At 52.8% G+C, this 22498-nt stretch overlaps 7 protein-coding genes across 7 annotated transcripts; 3 read left to right on the top strand and 4 right to left on the bottom strand.

Annotated features, from left to right (window-relative positions):
• Positions 1 to 6: 6 nt before the first annotated feature.
• On the bottom strand, positions 7 to 1598 carry J4E85_009602 (uncharacterized protein; the record flags this gene model as incomplete). The annotated part of the gene is made up of 3 exons (XM_051473822.1): positions 7 to 411; positions 462 to 1030; positions 1376 to 1598. The coding sequence occupies 3 exons, from the start codon at positions 1596 to 1598 to the stop codon at positions 7 to 9; spliced, it is 1197 nt and encodes a 398-aa protein (XP_051322226.1).
• Positions 1599 to 5275: 3677 nt separating this feature from the next.
• On the bottom strand, positions 5276 to 5623 carry J4E85_009601 (uncharacterized protein; the record flags this gene model as incomplete). Its single annotated transcript, XM_051473821.1, has 2 exons — positions 5276 to 5376; positions 5437 to 5623. 2 exons carry the CDS (start codon positions 5621 to 5623, stop codon positions 5276 to 5278), a joined length of 288 nt encoding a protein of 95 aa, XP_051322225.1.
• A 986-nt stretch (positions 5624 to 6609) lies between these two features.
• On the bottom strand, positions 6610 to 7978 carry J4E85_009600 (uncharacterized protein; the record flags this gene model as incomplete). Its single annotated transcript, XM_051473820.1, has 5 exons — positions 6610 to 6759; positions 6820 to 6958; positions 7016 to 7315; positions 7484 to 7589; positions 7651 to 7978. The coding sequence occupies 5 exons, from the start codon at positions 7976 to 7978 to the stop codon at positions 6610 to 6612; spliced, it is 1023 nt and encodes a 340-aa protein (XP_051322224.1).
• Positions 7979 to 8780: 802 nt separating this feature from the next.
• Positions 8781 to 9400, top strand: J4E85_009599 (uncharacterized protein; the record flags this gene model as incomplete). Its single annotated transcript, XM_051473819.1, has 2 exons — positions 8781 to 8872; positions 8959 to 9400. The coding sequence occupies 2 exons, from the start codon at positions 8781 to 8783 to the stop codon at positions 9398 to 9400; spliced, it is 534 nt and encodes a 177-aa protein (XP_051322223.1).
• Positions 9401 to 10059: 659 nt separating this feature from the next.
• J4E85_009598 (uncharacterized protein) lies at positions 10060 to 14807 on the top strand (the record flags this gene model as incomplete). Its single annotated transcript, XM_051473818.1, has 2 exons — positions 10060 to 10107; positions 10212 to 14807. 2 exons carry the CDS (start codon positions 10060 to 10062, stop codon positions 14805 to 14807), a joined length of 4644 nt encoding a protein of 1547 aa, XP_051322222.1.
• A 4231-nt stretch (positions 14808 to 19038) lies between these two features.
• J4E85_009597 (uncharacterized protein) lies at positions 19039 to 19734 on the top strand (the record flags this gene model as incomplete). Its single annotated transcript, XM_051473817.1, has 1 exon — positions 19039 to 19734. The coding sequence occupies one exon, from the start codon at positions 19039 to 19041 to the stop codon at positions 19732 to 19734; it is 696 nt and encodes a 231-aa protein (XP_051322221.1).
• A 607-nt stretch (positions 19735 to 20341) lies between these two features.
• Positions 20342 to 21228, bottom strand: J4E85_009596 (uncharacterized protein; the record flags this gene model as incomplete). Its single annotated transcript, XM_051473816.1, has 2 exons — positions 20342 to 20828; positions 20888 to 21228. The coding sequence occupies 2 exons, from the start codon at positions 21226 to 21228 to the stop codon at positions 20342 to 20344; spliced, it is 828 nt and encodes a 275-aa protein (XP_051322220.1).
• Between the last annotated feature and the right edge of the window lie 1270 nt (positions 21229 to 22498).

Genomic DNA, 22498 nt, shown 5'->3' with positions numbered 1-22498 from the left:
AACCAATCACACGGCCATGATCGACTCGCCGCCGTCTTGCGTTATCCTTTTCCGGATGTTGACCTTAAGCAGTCGGCCCGTAGCTTTCACTAAGCTTCCGTCATCATTCTTCGCGAGGACAGTGCTCGGACAATACACAAGCGCTTCTCCGGTTTCCAATCCCTCGATCTGCTGCATGAGAGCCTTGTCGTCGTTGCCGTCAAGGGCGCTGATATGTCTCTTGAGTGCGGCATACCAGGTAGGGCTCGAAAAGCGATGAATGACGGTCATGTTGCAAAGCGCAATAAGTTCTGTAGACACGGTCGGTTCTTGAGTGGAGATGATCATACGGACACCCTCGTGCCGCTGTACACTGATGGTATGGCGGAGACACTCTGCGAGAAACTTGGATCCTGGACTATCGGACATGTACTAGCGTTTTGTTAGCAAGAACTCATTGGTCAAGAATTCAAAGCATGTACCTTGTGCGCTTCGTCCAGCACCACCATCTTATTCTTGATGGGAGACTCCAGAAAGCGGTCCAAGCCCAGCTTGAAAAGAACACAGGCTGTGCTCGATGACATGAAAGCATCGGACAGATCCATGATAATCATCTCGCCTGGAAGGAATTCTGGCTCCGCCGCCCTGCCGTCCAGATCGAGGAAGGACTCAAGCATCGCTAAACGTTGTTTCAGGGCTTGCGATTGTGCTTCGTTTAGATCTATCTTCTGAACTGCCTTGGTGAACGACTTGTAATCGAGTCGCCCATCTTTGTTCGTGGCAGACATCTTCATGAGCACCATTTCGACCTGGCCCATGTAGAGTGGGGGGCTCTTATCTCCAATACCCATCAGTGCACGCAGACCGGTGATGTCGAGAGCCCGGGCGTTGAGTTTGAATGGAATCACGCGGATGTTACGAGAGGGATCCTCGTAACAGCTTCTGATCGCTCCATTGTGCGCGGAGACCAACACAGTGATTCTTCGTACGTTTTGGCCAGGATATTCGGGCTGCGCACGAGCCAGATGCACGGCTTCACTGACGCTGAAACCTGCTCCGCCAGTACTCCAACTTCCATAGCTGAAAACCAGTGCAGAAGCAGGTGCTTCCAAACGGCCGAGGTTCTTGGATGGGATCAAAGCATTTTCGAGCAAGCAAGCTGTAGTATGACTTTTACCACTTCCTTGAACTCCACATATGAATGCAGAAAAAGGCACGTTAGTATTGTGAAACAGGCTGACATCATGTCCGGCTTCATCCAGGTGGTTACCAATGAAGCCAAATTGCGGGACTAAGTCTTTCGCGTGTTGAGTGACTACAGGGGCTGAAAGCAACGGCGCATGCCCGATAGCTCTCCTGACATCTATGATAGTCGCACTGGAGTTATCGGATTTACACTTGTTTGGAACGAGACTTTGCATGAGACTGAGGTCCAATTTGAAGTCCAGTCGATCACTTTCCGCGGCTGTTGGTAATGAGGGGGGTGCCTCAGCTTTGCGAGCACCCTGGCTGGATCCAGAGATTGGACGAATATCCTCGCGGCTGTATTCGGCCACACGCAGTTCCTCGAACGAGTATTGCGAATATGAAGATGGCTGCTCCGATGATTCCGAGACCATTGCCGAAGGTTGCGATGCTGGCGCTTGTATTGTTGGGGACTCTGTTGATGTGCGTGGTATAGAGGTCGATGGGGCTGCCGACTGCGTCATTGCTTGTGGTGCAATGTTTTGGGATGCTGTGGTCGTTGCTACTGTTGTTTCGGCTAGTGAAGTTGCAGTGTGTTGTAGGCCCGGACCCTGAGCTCTCCTTAATCGTTCACGACGGGCTTTGGACTTCTCTTGTTGGACCACAGTTGTAGAAGGGAGACTTTTCAATACACGGAGTCTGCAACAGATCAGCAAGTCGACCGCCAAAAGGGTCAGATGATACTCACCGCGACACCGCCCGGTTGATTCGCGCATGCTTTGCTCCATCTGGCTCATGTGCTAAGAGCTTTCTATGAAGTTTGGGCCAGCCGATGAAGTTGGATGTATTTTCATCAAATCCTATCTCGATGTACTTATCCTGAATCCACTTATGCAACTCTTCATCTGGATCGGGCGTCACCGGGGGTTGACTATTGACTTCGGCTGGTTCAGAAGTACTTGTTGAAGCAAGACTGCTTAAGCCGTTGCTGCTCGACGTGAGATCTTCGTCATCTAGTATCCTTTTTCTAGCAATGGTAGCCTGCGCGACGTTTCGATCGGTGGCGCTATCTGTCTCTGACACCAGCGGCTCCTGCACTGGAAGCTGGTCTTGCGCGGCTTTGGACGGGATCGACGGGTTTACGGCAGCGGATGTGTCTGCAGGTCGAGTTTGTGAAGATGCTGCTGGAAGACTGGCAGGCGGTGATGGCTTCATCGCTGCATTTTGCGTTAGGGGTTGGATTACGGAGGCTTCCGGCTTTGGATCCTCTGTCGATGACATTCCTGGTTTCGCTGTAGACGAACCTAAATAAGAGAACTTAAGAGGCTGCTTTGCAGCGGGTGATGCTTTGAAATCTTCCCATGCCTGTGAAGCATCGGACGTCCAACCTGATGGAAGAGTCGATGTGAAAACCTGCGACAAAGGCACCTTTGATGCCTTGTCTGACGAGAAGATAGTCTGCGGTTCCTCGTCTCGAGATGTTGATATGACACTTGGTGTTGCTGCGCGAACATCGCTCCCCTGGTTGGACTGAGTAGGGAGGCTTTGCGCTACCGTTACTTCGTCATCCCCTTGAGCAGAGACGAAATCTGATTCGGTATGTTCCGAGTCATTTGACGATGAGCCTGATGAGGCTGTATTAGAGCTACCATCCGCTGGTGGAGTAACTAAGCCTGAAATCTGCTCATCGTTTTGCTCGGCTGTCGGTGGTTGTGCGCACGGCTTTGAGCGTCTCTCAATATTTATCTTCTCGATACTACTCATGTGTTAGCCTGATCACCACCTAGACCAATTTTAGGAACATACTTCAACACGGCCAAATTCGTAGACGTGGAATCAAAGTCTGGTCTCATTCGCTGCAACTTCTCGATGACAGCGTTACGATCGTGAAAACGGCCTGTAGAATCGAGCGGTGCATCCGAGCAAAGCTCCTGTCACTGTTAACAACCTGCAAAAAGAAAAGCACATTCGGTAGACTAACATTGCAGAACTCCTCGCTCAAGCTAGGTCGCTGTTAATTATGTTGACTTAAAGTGATGATACTGTGCTAGACGCAACTTACTCTATAGGCTCGGCTCCAATTCCGTACACGGTCACTGGGTATCCTGTCTCTGTTCTCTTCGTGCGGCCGCCGACATCCGCATTATTGAACGAAGAAGACGTTGACGAAAACATGACTTTATCGTTGCAAGGGTGCTTTTCGACGTCGCTTTGCAGGAGATTTACAACTTTGCTCGAGCATTCAGTGTTGGGGTGGAGAGCGGGAATGAAGCCGTTATGTCAGTAATGTCCTGCACGAGCGCACGCTGAACCAGATGTGAATGTGGGACCGCCCTCGTGTGAAGCAAGTACGGTAAAGAAATAAGTGTCGCGTTCCCGAGGTGACGGTTATCGATTAGCCCCTGGCGCTACCAGAAACCCTGCAATGCACCCCATCCATGAATGTATAGAGAACAATCTCATCAACACTCATTCCTCCTTGCTCTAACAGACGAGCCTCCTGCCTAGCTGTCATTTCACATGATCTCTCCAAATTCTAGCACCGTTTGCGTTCCACCTAGGGATACCTTACGTAGGGATACCGGGTGACCGGCGGGCTATCGCTGTCGATGACGTCATACGAACGCGAGCCTGACGCGTCAAAGAATGCAGGTGTACAGCTGCCAAACCAACACCCGTAGGAACTTCCTGCGCATTCGCTACTCTGCACTCATTCGGGTTTCAATGAAAGTACCGCCGAGACGTGGAAACTTCTAGTCGACGAACGGCAAATCACGTTCGGTCCTTCTCGCAACACCGTAGGCACAGACCCATTCCCGACTATTCGGCTTCATTAACCATGTCATCAAGCATACCGACTATGCTACATGAACTTTTTCGGCCTTGACAGATGCTCCTATGAAAAGTCTGTTGTACTTCAGGTCATCCTCGGTCGAGCCATGAAACCAAAACCCGAGCTTCCGGCGCCGGATCATACACAAAGACCCTTCCTACCGCTTCCCAGTGTCGCTCCGAAGACAGAGCGCACTCATACCGTCTCTCTCTCGTACGTGATTTGAAGTTGTCGCTCTTGCTCCAGCCATGACGCCAAATGCTTTACGATGCACACGTTGTTCAGCGCCCTATCCCACCATTCCATCTCATGTTGATAGTTGCGACCGCCTTCCGGACTTTTAATCCGATAGTTGGGCTTAGGGAAAAGTACCCTACGACAGATGCAGCATAGATGGCTATTTTCCCTTGCAGCATGGATACACTGCTCCAAGTGAGTGCGACAATAGCTGTGTTGACATGCGGCGAAAGTAGATGAGTGGAGTTGTGGCCGATAAGCAAGTCTCTTCAGATCGATGCTTCCAAACAGCTCCTTCAAATCGTCACGCACAGACTCAGGCCGTTGAGGCTCGTGATCTTCCGCCAAATGCCGATCTGCAGCTGCTAGAATATGATCAAGGCGTATCGATGTGCGGTCATCGATCCAGTTACCGGGCATGTCTGATTGTCGCAGAAGTCTTGATGTGCTTGATTCTCGTTTGGATAGACGGGCTGAACAATCGGGGCTAAGGCGCAACAGGAAGGATACGTAGGCTCTATTTAGCGGTAGGAACCTGTACAGAATGCACGTGTGCGAAGCAAAAGATGTGTATCAAGTGACCAGGTAGCAGTGAAGATCGGCTGGAAATGAGCAACAATGCAGCGCATCTGCATGTATTTACATACCCCCAAAGCTTTGTGGTAATACTGTTCGCTGTTTCAAGAAACTACAAACAAGGTAGTCTGGCAGCTAGATTGTTCTAAATCGATCTGTCGCGAGTTTCTACTAGATCATGAAGAGAACGCCAGTTAACTAGACTAGAGTGTCAAGAGGCTCATCGGAAATTCTCACAACCTCAAAGTCCACAGACACTACAACAGATCGTCACGAAAACATCCAGAAAGGACCAATAAGGTGAAACAGCATCTTCATTGTCAGCCGATGTAGCCTATACCACTATCGGACCTGGATACCACAGCTCCTCCTGCCACTACTAAGTCCAATCCAATTCATACTGATCTTTATAATATAAACATATTTACCTTTCCTCCAGTCTCCAAACCAATAGCGACCTCTCGTTTACGCGCCCTGGATGCGGCGGCAGAGAGGGCGGCCCCTCTCAAGGGTGTTGGGGTCGCAGTTCAATCGGCTGTCCTCGATGCAGGTCAATTGGGCGCCGCCTATGTGATGCAATTAGCTCCGAACGCTCATTCATGGATCATGATATGTGGGTTACTAACAGTTGTTGACGCTGTCGGGGACACATCGGCCGCTCTGTCCGTTGACAGTGCACACATCCTGCTTCAAGCTGGTGTTTGCGACACAGCACGCGCCTTCGGGAACGGGACGGTTGTCGTTGGCGCCTTGAGGCCTGGCAGCTGCGAGGGCAGAGAGAGCGAGGACGATGGCGGAGATGGTGAACTTCATTTTTGCGGTTGAGTTGGTATGTTGGTGGTTGAGAAGGTATCGGTAATAGTGTTTATGTTAAGGGATTATTGATAATGAAGAACCGACCAGCGGAAGGAATAGAATTGAATAGAGAGCGAAGTAGAGAGTAGTAGAGAAGACTGTGGTTGAAGATGCTGATGAGGCTACTATTCGGCGCGGTACCAGGCCTCTCTTATACACGCTGCCTCAGGAAGCTCCGCAGGCGTAGACCGAGGCACAGCGAAGACTTCACGATGCATTGCTCTCCCTGGCCGCAACACCCGTACTGCATCCTGCATCTGCCCAATTCCCTCATCCAACGCAAAAGTTCCACCGGTAGAAAACACACGAGACAAACACAAAACAACACAATCGGTTGCGTCGGCCTGGAAAACACGGCCACGCGCCTGCTTCGAGCATGGCGGAAACGGGCGCGTGAAGAGAATGGATACCTTGGCGCTCAGGCGCCCTTGAAGGCATATCACGATACGCAGATCATACAGGAACGGTCGCTTCGACCTTCTAGGCGCCCTGCGAGACGTTGGAGTGATGGCGGGAGGGTAAGGAGGGATGAAACTGTCATGCTGTTTGGGTGGCTGGGGTGAAACGTTAGCTTCCGTGGAAGGCGGCGAGCCACAAGCGAGTCGTGACCTTCCGAGGTCGACAGTACATTGCGCCTCATGAATTCGATGAACTTCAAAAGTTCTGGGGTTTTGCCATTTTTTGAGTCGGCCTACATGGAAGAGTCGCTCGTAGATCACGGCTAGCACACGTGTCGTCACAGTTTAATTAAATTGTAAGAACCTCGATGCTTCTGAGCGGAAGGAAGTTCTAGTTCGATGCAAAACCACTGTGCAGTAGTGTTTATTGTGGATGCCTGTAGATTTGTATCGGCACATACCTAGTCTTACAACAGCGCATATGCACTTGCTCTTTCCAATGTCAACATTGGTCGGAGGTAGTCGCGAGAGTACAGTCGCGAGATCTTAGTATGGCTTGAACCTTGCCTTCTCTTTCTTGTCCTTGCGTCTCTTCTTCGCTGATCCCGCTCCTTCATCAACGTCCATGGTGCTCTCTTCTGAAGGTTTCCAAGCACGAATGTGTCCATCTTCGCCGCATGTGTATGTTGTGTTTGTCTGCCATGTATGTCAGCTACAGAACGTCATGTCATATTGTAATGATGAGATTGTGCCTACATGAGTATCAGTGAAGAGATCGCGGACAATCTCCTCGCCGTGGGCGCCTGGGAAGGATATGCTCTTGTCGAGATCGAAGCTGTAATCCAGAGGTCCGTTGGTATCTTTATCGATCGGTATGAGGTTGAGAAGATTCTCGCTGTGACCACTTAGTACTGATAATCGCTTTGGTATACACCACAGATGGAAGACATACCTATGCTTTCCTGCAGCAACACAGGCCTGTTGTCCGACCCATGCCAGATCCACGACATACTCACATCCTAATCCTTCCCTAACGTCGCCCCACACCTTCGGAGTCGGTTCTTCTTCTTCCTCTTTCTGGCTCTGTAGAGCAAAGAAACTCACTGTCTCGTCCGTACCAATTGCATAGATGTCTGTGCCAGGATACATGAAGCCTGCATGTGCAATGGCTGATCCATGGTTCACAACTTGGTACAAGGCATCATCTTCATCTGCCTGAGAAGTGTCGAAGATGTTGATTAGGCCGTCCGTGCTAGATGACAAGAGTAGAGTTGGGTGCGATGGGTGCAAAGCAAGGTTTGTCACGGTGTCAGTATGAGACTCTACGTAGGATCGGAGAGGAGCTGCAGGGCTGCGCTGATCCCTAAGGATGGGTTAGTGATACTGATGCTACCAATAGACAAGGGCTGTGGCGATATACCATATGTAGACCGGTGAGCTGGTCGGTCCGTCTTCTGGATTCTCGATACCAGCAGCAACGAAGTTCTTTTCAGCGTCGCACACCAGTGCTGAGACAAGCTTGTGTGCTGTGCTGATCGTTAGCCTCACGTCACTCGCATCCAGCTAGGCAAGGATCTAGTCACTCACGACTTTGTATTTCCAAAACCTTCTGCTTGCTCCTCTTGTCCCAGAACCTGATCAATCCGTCTCTTCCTGCTGTTGCGACAACATTGCTGGGTGCATCGTTCGCTCTTTCCAGACAGGTAATGTTTTCATTTGCGTTTGCGATCACACCATCAGGTTGTAAGTCGGCGCTATGAAAACGCAACGAGTCGTCCGAAGATATGCAGGCCAATTGATCGGTCAAAGAGTAGGTAAGAGGATCTTGCCGTGACGCTGTGGAGATGATTTTGTAGATGTACGAGCCGGCCGGAAGCCCGGCGTCGGCGCTAGAGATCTGGCGGAGAGGCGCCATGAGATTCTTCAGTCAATGTGTGTTGATGTAATTGCTGCAGGTGTGACGATGGGCGAAAGAGGTCACGTTATTGCGACGGCAGCGGAACGAAGTTGAAGTAGAAGAAAATTTGCAATCACCGCGCGTGGTAACGATGCCTCGACCCAAGCGTTATCGAACACCTATGTTGCCTTGTTGCCTACATTTTCAGACGGAATCGTAGGCACAAGACGAGTGAGACGATAGGAACTACCCGTCAGCGCCTTCACGTGTCCGCTTCAAATGACGGGCAAATCCGTCGGCCAGCATGGGGAAGCTCGACGCTACAATGCTGCAATTACGCATGCCATTATTTCGCAAGCTTCGCATCAGGCGATGCATCGAGGCCTCTGTATCGAAAGGTTACAAATTTCACGCAAAAACACAATATGTAGCCTTGATATGAAACTCGTGCAGACATAGTCTTAGTCAACACAAGCGATTAATACAGGCAGTCCCTCTCCGATCCCTCCTGAGCCCCATCCACTGACATAACGCCAGCAGACAAAATAGGCCGTCACTCCCGCAGTTCAGCACGTCAAGCGCTCCTTGCCGGCGATATCGAGGTTCGTGAAGGAGGGAAGTTAGCAGGGCGCGCACGAGAAAATATCGGGTGTCCGCCAAGTGCGTGACTAAGCCGCGTAATGCTGGGCTGCTGATTGGGCGGTAGGGGGACCTCGGGAATCGGGAAGATTTGGGCTGGCGGCACTGCGCATCATCGACGGTCGACAACCACCACACGACACCTGACGGCTCTGTCGATTGGCATCAGAGAAACTGCACAATGGCTTCTCAGCGGGTATTCCAACTTGGCCTGCGACGGGCGGCCGCGCCTAGTCTGAGGGTACAACCGGCGGGACGCATGGTCCAGCGGAGGTATGTCATAGCAGCATCGAGCTTCCTCGCACCACTTGTACCGCCTATACTCATGCGCCCACGGATGCTAACAATGGAGAACGTAGACTCGCAGCGACCGAACACGCCTCGCAGTCCGAGGCCGCCGAGATCCTCGCGAAGCAGCGCATCTACCGCCCCGTCTCCCCCCACCTGGCTATCTACAAGCCGCAAATCACCTGGTACGCCTCGTCGCTCAACCGCATCACGGGAATTACCCTCTCCGGCTCCCTCTACCTCTTCGGCATCGCCTACCTGATTGCCCCTTACACTGGATGGCATCTCGAGACACAGTCAATGGTGGCGGCCGTTGCTGCATGGCCCGCGGCTGTGAAGATGGGAGTGAAGGCCTTCTTTGCTTTCCCGTTCTTCTTCCACAGCTTCAACGGCCTGAGGCATTTGGCGTGGGATGTGGGCATCGGATTCAAGAACCAACAAGTCATCCGAACCGGATGGACCGCTGTCGGATTGACGGTCGTCATGGGCCTTTACTACACTTTCCTCGGATAAGCGACCGCACTCAGATGGAGTCAGTAGGCGGCTGAAGAGAGACACGAAGCGGTCTGGGTGGTGGCGATGAAGGAGAACAGCGAAACAATGGAGGAGGAGACAGAAGGACTGCAGGAAGAGAGATACGCAGGGTTGGACGTGGATTATTTCTTGGAGGATGGCCAAGAGTACGAGTAACATCTACAGTGTGCATGTCAATTGAATGACGATTTCTTTCTTTTCATATTCGTGACCAGGTTCTGAGCTAGGTGGTGGTGATGCACTCAGCATGTAGAGAACCAGCATTGCTCCCCTCTAGAAGAGCGCGCGAACGGCAGCAGCCTTTTAAAATGTTTGAGGACATGAGTATACACTGACCATGTCGAAAGCCTAGAGAATGTTATCCGGACAGCCGACAGACCTTGACGAATTGAAAGAATGCAAGGCACGCAGTGTCAGTAAGCAATAGAAGATGGCAGTCTAATATAGGCGGGGACCAATGCGCCTGTCAAACCCAAGGCGGCGAAGAGAGAAGCGCAACGCTTGGTCCAGATGTCACTGACTGGCACGGGACCACGCGTTAATTGGCGTGTAGCCGCCACGGCTGATTTGCAGTAACCACGAAAGACAGTGAGCATCTGCGCCTTGCTGTGAAGTGCACTCAGAGATGAGCTTTCGCCATGGAGGACTCGCAAACTCCCACGGTGCTTGGGGATCTTTTTTACGATGTGAGTATCCGTCTTCTGCGTCGCGTCTGGATAGCGTGTTGACCCCGGCTGCCGATCGCTCGAGTTGACTGACGCCACACCAGGACCCATCTCAACTCTCCCAGGCTCTCAAGCAGCGGGCCTGCAGCGACAAGCCATTCCGCTTCACCACATCGACTGAGAGCCCGCACTCAGGCAACCACGCTCCTTTAACCTTGCCCTCGGCCCAGCACACAGGCTGCGTCTCTCTGCACCTGCCCGTCGTGCTTTCCCCGTTCAACCGCGCTCTTTCCCCACGACGCGCCGCGACCACAAAACATGTCAAGCCCGCCGCCTTGCTCACCCACCACAGCGCGCCCACAACCACTGGCAATATAAGACACGGGGACAGCGTATTCAAGATGTACCACAGCTTCAACATGATGGACGCGCCGGGCGACACCCAGCCGGACAGTCAGATGATGAAGACATGGACAAGCGGCATATATACCAGCGAGGCCAAAGAGGTCAATCCTCCTAAATCGCTGTTTGTGGACCATTCCGACGACGACAATGGCGACGAACTGCCTACAGATGAGATGGACATAGTTGCATCGAGTCAAGACCAGCACATGCCAACGCCTACGAGCCCTACCGTAATCGACGCCGACGACGACGGTTATGCGCAGAATAGCATGGCGCCTACAAGTCCTCTCAAATTCCAAACACCGGCATTGGCAGACAGGCACAGGGGGAACTCTGGCCAGACGCTCAGCTCGGCCGTGCGGACAAACACTACGCCTGCCACCGCTGATTCACCCTCGCTGTTCTTTCCTGCTTTCGACAATGGAGGCGATGGCGGATCACAGCATATCTCGCTAACACAGGCCTTCAACAACACCCAGGCGCCTACCTCGCCCGCTGTGGGCGGTGTTGCAGAAGATGTGGTTTTCACGCGCCCTTCGCCCAACTTCAGCCACTTGCGACACTCCAGTCCAATTCCCGCCTATTCCAGCCCCATCAAAGCCATGCGCCCTGACACACCCAAATCTGATCCCATCGTACGATCATCCAGCGAACCACGAGCCGAATACGTTACAATGAAGCAATCGCAGGAGAAGCGGAGGCCTTCTATAGGAGATGAGCAGAGCGTGCCCATAGACCAGGATAGCTGGCAAGAGCTGTCTCGGAAAGTGAAGGCGCAGAAGGCAAGGGAGCATGCCCATCGCCGGGCTGCCAGCTCCTTGTCACACATCTCGGTGCCAACACCATTAGTATCGCGATCCGGAAGGAAGCGCGGACCGGATGTCGGTTTACCATCGCCCGTCAAGTCGAGGAACTCACGAGGTGGCGAACATAGTGAATGTCCGGATGACGGTGACGAGACAATGGACGAGCAGTCACAACCCATAGTGGGGAACGGGGTGAAAGACTACAATACCGAACAATCGCCTGACGGGTCGCCACAGAATGCGGCCCATACCGCACGGACTAGAGTGAGACGTAATAGCAACGACAATAGTGTGCAGGTTCCCAAGACTTCCTCGCACCCTCACCGCACTTCACGAACTTCTACCCAGCAAGCAATTCCTTCCTCGCAGCTGCAGCACGAGTCGCAACTACGGAACGAGAATACCCAGCGATTTATACGAGACACAAATCAGCCACCTAGCAGCAAGGAATCAATTGCTGTTATGGACTCGCAACCAGATGCAACCGCAGACTTCGATAGTGTACCGCGACCAAAATCGCTACGATTTCCATCGTCACCATCGATGAATCAATACAGTATCAACCAGACTACCATGGCCACTAAGACCGGATATACGAGTCAGGTCATCTCTTCATCAATGCCCCCCATGCCACCCAAGTCTAGCCTGGATGACAACGAGATCCCCGACGGGGAAGAGCGCGTACCCAGCAGCCCTCCACTCCTGAGACCCGAAGACGCAGAAGCAGAAGAAGGCGATCTGGAATACGATGAGCACACCTACGACGAGTACGTAGAGGGAGCAGCTGACCGGGACACTGCGACACCGACCATTGAAGAAGACACCGTAATGGACGAGGACGAAGACCTACCGCTTGCAAATGAGGAGCTCGAGGGCAACGCTGCAATTGAACTCCAAGGTGAAAAGTCTGATGAGGAGCTTGATCTCGTCCAACCCGGCAAAGTGGATATGGGAACCGACCAGCAAGTTCCGGAAACTTTTGAACAAGATCAATCTATGGATGGCATCCGCGATGGCGATCTATCACGGCAAAATCCGACTACGGAGCCACCCAAGCCACCGAGCATGCGACGTCAAAACACTGTCCCAGAGACTGACGCACTCGATGAGACGCAACCCACGTTCTTCACAGATAACATGTCTGCTGAAGCCACAGGGGACGACACTGTTGTACTCCGTGAGACAAACAGTACAGAGGCTTTTCAGACCGCCCAGGAAGAACATAGCCTGTCTGAGCCGAACAAGGCGGCACCTGTTAGCTCAAAAGACAATGGAAGCGATGTGATCCGTGGAGATAATCGTATCCATTCTATTGATGACATTTACAATCTACCCGAGACACAGCAGTCAGTACCAGAAGAAGATATCGAAATGCCACGGTTGAGTGGTCTTGAGGATGACGATTGCGACGCCTTCATGGCTCCGACTTCACCAGCACCTCCGTCTACAAAAAGGCGCAAGGTTACATACACAGCGAAGCGTGGTGTTTTTCGCAGCCCACCAAAGCCGACCACAGACAAGGACGCACTTACAGAGCCGCCCAAATCACCCCGTCTCGAGCAGGTTCAGCACGCGCCTGAGGACACTCCGGCGACTGTGTCTGTTCAGGCACGGGAGGATCAGGGCGCATTGGCCGCTACGCGTGAAAGAGAAGCGGTACAGGCCCCATACAAACGAACGACATCTTTAAAGTCAAAGATCTTGCCAAAAGCCAGTAGAACCCAGAAGGAGAGGCAGGGCGCGTTGAAACCAGTCTCCAGAGAACTCTTGCAGAGCCTGTCTTCACCGGTGAATTCACCAGCAAACCCAAAGCCTTCTTTGGAGGTGCGTAAAAGTACTCCACTCACTCCTACGAAGCCTCGGGAAGTAGTTGTCGATAGACCAGCCGATGTCGAGATGCTCGACGCTGCTGTTGAGCCGGATGAGCCCATCAGCTCCGCACCCCATTCGAGCAACGCCGAGATGCCACTAGAAACTCCGTCGCAACGTGTCACAACCCCACCAGGGGAAATCATTGTGCCAAACAGGGTCTTCGCGTCCTGGCCAGGCAGCCATTACTATCCTGCCACATGCATCGGTCAGGCCACTGCCCGTCAGTTGCAGATCCGCTTCGACGATGAAAACATTACATCAATGGATGCAGTGCATGTCCGTGCTCTGAGTCTCCGTAGGGGTGATCAAGTCAAGGTTGATGAACTCGGTATGAAGAAGAACGTTTATGTCGTTGTCGATTTCAAGGACAGGATCGATGACCTCAGTGGTGCAGAGTTTCCCATTACTGATCAACGCGGATATACGACAGTTGTTCTGGAAGAACGCGCCCGGGAGAGCTTGCCCAAAGCTAAAGCAATGCAGCCAGCGGAGCACATATCCGTGCCTGTGGGTAAGATCTACTTAACCGCTTCACTCTGGAAGCGACTTCGCGATCGATCCTTCAACTTCTCTGCAGCCATCACGCCAGCCAAGCCAGCTTCTCATTTCGGCACTCCTGTTGCTGATCCATTCACAACACCCTCTTTCAGCCGACGAGGAACAGGAGTACCATCACTGCTGAAAGACGTTACCACACGTGCCGCGTCTGTGGCATCTACCGCCCGATCCGGCAGTGGCGTGTTTGCGAACATGGCTTTTGTTCTTACTTCTACTGCAGCAGACGTGGACAAAGAGGTTGTTGCTAGGCAAATCAAGAGCAACGGCGGACAAGTTCTAGAACAAGGTTTCCACGAGCTTTTTGAGAGTGAGCCCAGTGAGGCACCAACATCATCTCAGAGCCGTCGTAGATCGGCCTCTACTATCGAGGGGTCTGCTGCACTGGTGCTCAAGCAAGCATACAGAGACCTGGGCTTCGTCGCTCTCATCTCTGATTCTCACTCTCGCAGCACCAAGTACATTCAAGCACTCGCCCTCAATGTTCCGTGTTTGCATCTTCGCTGGATTCATGACTCGCTGAACGCATCTCGCGCTGCGCCCTTTACGCGATACCTTCTGCCCGCTGGTGTTTCCAAGTTCCTCGATCCGAACGGTGTCGTGCGATCCCGTACAATGGCTCCTTACGACCCGGCTGGCGAGGACGTCTCCTTCGCCCAAATCATACAAGATCGTGATCTTCTCTTCCAAGGCCAGAGTGTCCTTCTTATCACCGGCAAATCGAAGAAGGAAGTTGAAAAGCGACAACCATTCGTATTCCTCTCCCACGCTCTGGGGTCTGCTACAGTCGGTCGCTGCGCCGATCTTGTGAGCGCATCCGATATGCTCACTAGCGGCAAGTGGGACTGGGTATATGTGGACAACGGCGAAGGCGGTGTCGCTGAGGCTGCCGCAATGCTGCTCGGTACCGAGAAGCCTGTCGCCAATGGCAAGACTAAGAAGGCCAAGAAAAGGAAGAGGGATGAGACTGAAGTGCAAGAAGAGCTTCTCATCAAAGGAGAAGTGAATGGGCATAAGGTAAAGATTACGTGCGCGGAGTTTGTCATTCAGAGTTTGATCTTAGGCGCTCTCATTGAGGAGTAAACGTCTTTGTTGGTTTTGATTTTATGGTTCTAAGGTCTCCTCCTTAGATGATGGTTTTAGGCGCTTGACATGGCACATGCACACATGTAGCACGAATTCACGTGCAGGAGGCGTTTCGGATACATGTACCATCACCAGCTTCACTTTTCGGATGTCACATAGCGCGGCGCAAGGCCCGACTCTTTTTCTTTTTCCTTATCCATTCTGTCGACGATTGTCCAGCTAGCGTAGCATACACAGTACGAGAGCGCTTTTACTACCTTCCCGGCGTTGAGACATCATGCAAATAATCAAAAGCCTCGTATTGGCATATCCCATCTTAATTCCTATGCATATCTGGGTGCGTCCTTTGAGGACCTTTTGGCATCATACTTCCGCGCACCTAAAGCATGCATTGAGACAAGTATATGAGCAGGTGTGGGTGTTATTAAAGATCTGTCCAGTTCTGGTATCGTTCTCTGCCAGTAACAGCAGCATGCATCAGTGAGCTGCACAATCATGCGCCACGCTGTTAGGCGCAGTGAAGGATCTGTTGTGTTAAAGAAGAAACTTTCATGCATACTATCGAACGGAACGACTGCAAGGCATGCGTAGCAGTTGCAGTCATGATAATCGCCATGCAAATTTGTTTACGGCCCGAAAGCTCTTCTTACATACTACGCAGTAGGCAGCACAAGCACGGCTGTTTGTACGTAAGATCACTCAACGATCCCAGGAGCTCGTGCACAGTACTATACTGTGAAGACACGTTCCTCCTCCTCCTACATCTACAATTCCAGCGTCACAATCGGCGTGACTGCGGTAGTGCGAGCATGTCGCACATAAGTCTGTTACTAGCTGTTCTGTTTGACAGTAGTCAGAAGGGGCCACGGTTGCCATCAAACTCAATACGCAACAGAGCAAGCGATGGGCCGCAATGGCGACGAAGGCAGGGAGACAGGCATGGTGAGAAGGAGCAACAAACCTGAATAGGATGCCCCGTTGATGGATGTCACCCGTTCCGTCCGCTAAGGCACTGCAATCACGTCTAAGACAAGTGTAGTTGTCCTGCTAAAGCATGTTGACGCCCCCTTGCTAGACACACGACAGTATTGGCATGTGAAGAACAAGCAGTGTGCATGTCCATCCTTCGTTTGAGCCAAACCCCGTGGATGCAATCGCTCTCTTCCGCAAGCGAAGGATCGCGAAGAGCGCTTGAGGTCCCTGTCTATCCATGTCCCGCTGTTGAGATGATGCGAAAGCTTCTATGCCGGCCCGCCAGATCAGCGCTCATCAGGGCGCACCGCCGTTTAGAATTAGCGTTGAACCGAATGAAAGTGCCTTTGTTGTGGAGCTATCATGACTCCTCTTCAAAGATGCGATTTGTTAAGCGATCGGAAGAACAGAGCCCACGATAGTCGAGTCATGTTGAATAAGAGAGGGGGCCTTATCGGTAAGTTAGGCGGTAGGAGTAACTCCCGTCTGGCTGGCAATGACGGTAGTGACAGCCCCAGTGGAAGGGTCTTGCCTTCGGATAGCATGCCGTGGCTAGCTCATTGGCTAGCCGGCAAGGGAGCTAGCGTGACCCTATCCGAGGAAGAGATATTGCAGGATCTATGTCAAGAAAACCCCTCAGAGGTAAGCGTTGAAGACATGGACCCCGTGAGTGAATTCTCTGAAAGCCTGGAGTGGATGTTCTGGAATGGTACGTTGTCCTTCTCAACAATTTGAGCAGCTAGCGGCACCCGAAGCCGGCCTATCACACCGATCGACATCTGCGTAGACGTTATGGGCTTACCGAGCCTCAGTGGAGATGTAGCATACTTTACCCATGTATGACACGATGTCTTGCATAAGATATAATGCGCTGCTGACCTTCACGTTGGCCACACAGGAAGGATTTGGAAGCTGGAGGCGTCGAAGGAATCCTTACAGCTCCACGAATCTTGTCGACAAACGGCTTGAAGTGTTGGTATTGATGCAGCCACGCGGCGCAGCAGGGTAATGTGAGCCGAGAGCTAATGTTGCGATACCCACACCTCCGAAAGGTGATACGCGGCTTCCGTTAGTCGAGCATCGGTACATTGGCTGCACCAGACCAGATGCAGGAATTACTATCGATGTAGTGGCGTCCAAATGCCGCCTCTCCCCCTTGCACAATCCTTAGCGCAGGCATCGCTACGACTTTCGCGTCCGCGGGGTAACTTAGTGTGCGGCGTGGGAAGGCTAAAAAGTAAAGTAACTTTTGAGAACGTCCACAAAAGACCAATAGCACTTGTGGCTTAAAGCGGCGTGAACTGGAAAGCAGTGCGGGTGTATCTATGGTGCCGCTCTGGAGATTGCTCGATCGGATGCTGCCGCATGCAAATTCTCTGCAATGTACTCGATTTTTGTCATCTTGGTGAAAAATAGGTAATTCGATGTGAACATTCCGGGTTGTTATGTGACCACGCAAAAGGCTCCATATCAGGCAACGACTGCGAATATGGCTCCCTTTCTGAAGATCTATTCTGTTCCCGTTTGTTGTATGTCTATCGCACGGCGCCGTATGCCTTGGTGGACGTTGCCGATCCAGGATCGCGGCTACGCTGTGCACTAGGGTGACTTCTCGGGCGATGTCTGCTTTCGGCAAGCGATACGCCTGATTATTTTCAACAACTGAAGCGAACGAGCAAGCGTTAAGAAGCCGGTGCGGAGTACCAATTGCGGAGTGCCTCTGAAGTTAAACGCCTATTCATATCAGCTTGGCCTGAGTGGTTGTAATCTTACATGACTAGGTTCGGCACTGATCCGAACGGACAATGTTCCAGCTTCATCTAGGTAGATATTAAGGTCCGCGCCGATCCCAGTGACAATCTCTCCTTTCACATGTCCAGGACTCGATCCAAGGAGCGACCTAACAGTGGTACAATCCTTCCGCTCTAGATTGAACATTGGGAGATTTCTGATCAGACGTTCGCTATCGGACCGATTCTGTCGAGTGCGATTGGTGGGAATCTGATTAGAAGCTCTGAAACGGCCTCGGCAAGACGCGTAGTGCAGTCTCCGAGGAACTTGCTTGCCCAAGCCTGTTGGGATCTTGGATTTGCGCGGGAAGACCAGGTTCAGGGTACACAACGGACCTTGCGCAATCTATGCTTGGGCAAGGGTTAGCGGAAGGATGAAGGTTTGAGTGGGAACACCTTCAAGCAGTCGAGCCGACCTGCCTTGGGAAGCTGAGTACTAAGTGGCAGGTGTAGGCGAGCCGACACTCTCATGACGTACGCCGCACAGATAGACGTTTCTTTCTGCAGGCCGCAGACGAATGAGACCATGTAGGGAAGAAGCGAAGCCGGGAACTCCGTTTGCGTGCTAGGTCTGCTTCAGCTTGTCTTGCTTCTCAACAAAGCAGAATAACCAAAGTAGGCTCATATGAACCCAGTTTACCGCTCCGACACAAGACGGCAACCGGGTAATTTCAATGTGGCGTGTGAGCTTCCCGTCCCCATTGTGACACAGCCACACGTCCGAACGCTCAGCTGTATCAAATAAGTACCGAATCGTGAGTTGGATGTTGGAACAAAAAAGCCAATGATCTTCTGAGGTAGTATCATACACCTGAGTGCAATAGCCATTCCCTGTTTTGTTCGCAAACCTTTTCCTACTAATCGAGGAGATACGCGAAGAAGGTTTCGAGAGTAAAATTTAGAGAGGACCGTCTTCTCGGTTCTGCTGGTGCTTAGTCGTTGTGTCAGTCTGTCAAAGCCGGTGTGGGAAGGAATCTGCCAAATGCACAAGCGAGCCAGGAGCAACTCGGAATATGTAAGTCGGTAGACACCGACAGTCAAGGACAAGCTAGAGCATATTGCTGCACGTCATAGTTGGTGCATGCGTATTGACCTTCTAGCGCTTCCATAGATTGATTGCTATACCTTCTCATTAACAGTGCAGGATCTGCAGTAAGGGTGCAGTATCAAGTTGAGATTTCGGTGATGAGAGGAAGATAAGGAGGTAAAACGCCTTGTTTGAGTATAGTGCATGGCCAGGCAGCGTGCGCACTTGCATATGTAGAGTGATGGGTGGGCAGGTGCAGCATCGGCCGCGAACGGTGGATTGCAGCCCCGAGAAGTCCTCCAGAAGCTACGGCCTGTTCTGGACTAGCCGCCAGCAGGCTTACTTGCACCCCGCCCCCGCTTTCCTCATTGGGCAGACCTGTCAGAAAATATTTACTCGGAAGCACAGAGGTCCCCAAAGCGCAGGCCGACAAGCAGACATGGCAGGACTAGACGAAGATGCCATAGACGAGGTCTTGTACCTCGCGCGCGCAAACGAACCTTCCGAGCTTGATTCATACGTCTCCGAACTGTCCACACAGACCAAGCGACCGAAGGCGGAACTGTTCGCTGCGGCCATCGACCCATACTCGAAGAATAGCGCACTGCACTATGCTGCTGCCAATGGTCACAACGGTAACATTTCCAGTCGTGCGTGGTCGAAAGCCATTCTCACTAGCATAGATATTATCAAGTTGCTCTTCTCGACAAGCGCAGAGAAGCCAGAACCGGCATTTCTAAACGCAGTCAACGATGCAGGCAACACTCCCCTTCACTGGGCTGCGTTGAACGGCCACCTCGAAAGCGTGAAACTCCTAGTACAGTCGGGCGCCGACGTCACCATCATCAACCGAGCGGGCCACGATGCGGTCTACGAAGCGGAGATCAACGACAAGAACGACGTGGTAGACTGGCTGCTCGGAGCCGTAGAAGAGCTGGAGAATGGCATTGGACAGAATGACCAGCCGGAAGCCGGAGACGCAGAGGACAACATGGATGATGCAGATGCAGAAGCGGAGCGCGCCCAAGACAGCATTGCACCGGCGCAAGGGGTCGCAGCTGAACCGACAGTGGAAGGCGTTCGGAAGCAGATGGCGGACATGAGTACCCAGGACGTCGTCTCGAAGGGTGGCTGAAGCAGCTGCATCGTTGGCCGCAATATACATATATTACTGACGGCGTGCGACCTGCAAGGAACATGATGGCATGGGGTTCATGGCAAGGCCGAGCTCCACGTGGCGCGGGCCTGTGCAAGACAGCCACGGTTCCAGGGCAAGGTCTAGAAAGACGAACGCGGGGCATAAGAGAGCAGTATTGGTTGATGAACAAGGCAACAAAAATGCCATTGTATCTATGGGTCATGCACTGAAGTGTATAAGACCTTGCTAGCTTCCAGTTGTGACTACGAGCAATAGAGGCTTACTCCTGCTGGCAATGCCACCTGTATCCAGACACCTAGTCAAGAAAGTAGACTGGCTCTCATCATTGGTCATCCGCTCGAGTACACAATGAGCAGTCATCATGCTCATGTAAAACATGTGTGGTTCATACCACGACGCTGAGCGAAGACGCACAGTCCCATCATGCTATACTATCGCATCCAAAGGCACCGGAACAGACGTGAGACCCTACCTTGACAGATAGACATGTAATCATCAATCCAAGGGTGTTGCCCATGCCTAGCTTGCATTAGTACACGTTGGAACCTGCACTGCTATTCTCTCTTTCTTACCGCCCACACGCTCAGTCGAGAAGCCAGGCACGGCGCTTCGCGTCCTTCGCGGCTCGGCGCTTTTCGTTGTACTCCTTGAGCTGCTTCTTGCTGAGGTGCTGAGAGCGACGCTCTGCCTTGAGACTACGTCCGTCGTGGCTATTGGCGGCTGCATCAACATCGAAGAAGGCATTCATCTGGCGATGACTCTTGTTTTCATCGTTGTGCATCTCAGGACCTTGACCAGCTTGTTGCTGTTTGCCGTTGAAACGGTTGAACTGGGCAGTTGTAGTATAGTCATTGCTAGGGAGGAGCGCGTTGCGAGCTGCGGAGGCTGCAGCAGCGGAGGCCTGCGCTGCATCCTCTTCCTCCTTCTCTGCCTCCTTGGCGTAGTCGGCGTTGGGGTCGAAGCTGCCATGGATCTTGGGGTTGTATCCGCCCCACTTGCGCTTTGGTGGTGGGCTGGTACCCGGCGCGCCAGAGCTTGATGACAGTGCAGCGGCGCCAGCGTAAGGGTTTCTGTAGAGTGCACGTATTAGGCTGGGAAAGACACGAAAAGAAGATGATAGTTAGCAAACCTGTCGTAGCCGAGGCTGTGGGTTGGGGCGGTCGGAACGCGTGGATTTTCCCACTGCGAAAGACCCGTCTTGCGGTTTAGGAAGTACCAGGCGCCTGCGTTGGGCTCCCACCTGGGCTCCCAGCCATCGTCCTCGTCGTCTGGGACAGGCTCGTCGGGGAGGGGAGGCGCGCCACCATCGTACGGGAGAGGCGCAGAGGCGCTTGACGTGTAGCTAGTTTCCCTATCCGAGGGCTTGACATACGCGACTTCCGGGGTACTTGCGCGGCCGTCGCCCGGCTGCGCAGCGGCAGTTGGCGAGGACTTGCGCTCCTGATCTTGGTGGCCGGACTGGAGAGCCATGCTGCAGAGTCTCTGTACACTTGAAGATGTTAGAAAGGATGTGCCCGGTTTAGAGGCTGGTTGCATGCACGAGGTCGACAAAGAGGTTGCCGGCACGGTCAGTAGCGTTGGTGTTGTTGTTGCGAGTCGCCCCGGTCGCACCTGCACAAAGAACTTCGGAGCTGGCTTGGCACTGCGCTAGCGACGTAAGCAGACGGAGCGTGCATGTGACCTTGGCACTTTCGTTCCCGATACACTGATACCCCATCATCTGCACTGACTCGCAAGCCGCTTCGCTTCGGTCCAGCTCAACGGCGATCCGCTTGTGCCTGCGCCTTAGTCCTTGCCAGTTCCCGGCCGCTCGCCTGATCACTCGGTCCTTTGTCTCATAATAAATACGGGTGGTGCGAAAGTTTTGAGGGCGTCATCGCCGAGAACGGGAAACGACAGCCGATCCTGCATCGTCGTTGCAGGAAGCCTCGACGGCACGACAAGCACGCTGCGCACGCGCTTCCATCGCTAGGCCGGATGATGTGACAGACCAAATCTCGTCTTCAAGCCACCAGAGCATCCGGAGAAAGCCCTTATTATATGGAGTCTCAAGGCGCCCGAAGATGTGCATTGACTCGGGAGCTTGCAGTCAAGAAACCGACCGCTAAGCTTAGAGCCGTTCGGAGCGGGCCAAGTTGGCTTCATGCAAGCAAGGCCAGAGGCGTTAGGGGATCCGGGACGTAAGAGGATCGAGATGGTCTCAATCGCCCGCTCAACGGCTGCTGTGAGCTCGTTCCGATCGGATTCTGGTGCCGCTTTAGCTAGGATTTGTCGGCGCCTTTTTAGCTGACGACAACGGCATCGCTCGTGTCAGCATTTGGCACCAGCCAGTCCATTGTCGAGCGGGGACAAAAGGCTGTTTGTGGGCACCATAGGGCCGGCCGCCGGGACACCTGTCTTTCTGTTCGCATCGTTGACGGCGGCTTATTTGCCCTCTTTTCTCCTGCAGCGAGAGGCGTCGTTTATGGTGGCTGCACGTTTTAGCTGCTTCCAGCCCTTGGCCTCAATCTAAGTGAAGCTTATTGGTCGGATCCGCTCCAGAACCTAACGCCAGGTCCCAGAGTTTCGCGGCAAAATAGCAAGGACATGTTCGCTGCATTCCGAGCCCACGCTGCATGATCTGCACAGGTCATTAGCGGATTAGCTGCGGTTGGCCAGCTGCCAGTTGGTACGATCTGGGGCTCACTTGCCCACGCGCCATCCACGACTGCAGTAACGTGCATCAGTCTGCATCTGACGC

Source organism: Alternaria conjuncta, assembly GCF_024043145.1.
Source record: "Alternaria conjuncta strain BMP 0040 chromosome Unknown scaffold_18, whole genome shotgun sequence".
Classification (NCBI taxonomy): Eukaryota; Fungi; Ascomycota; class Dothideomycetes; order Pleosporales; family Pleosporaceae; genus Alternaria; species Alternaria conjuncta.
This window is presented reverse-complemented; position numbering and strand designations above follow the sequence as displayed.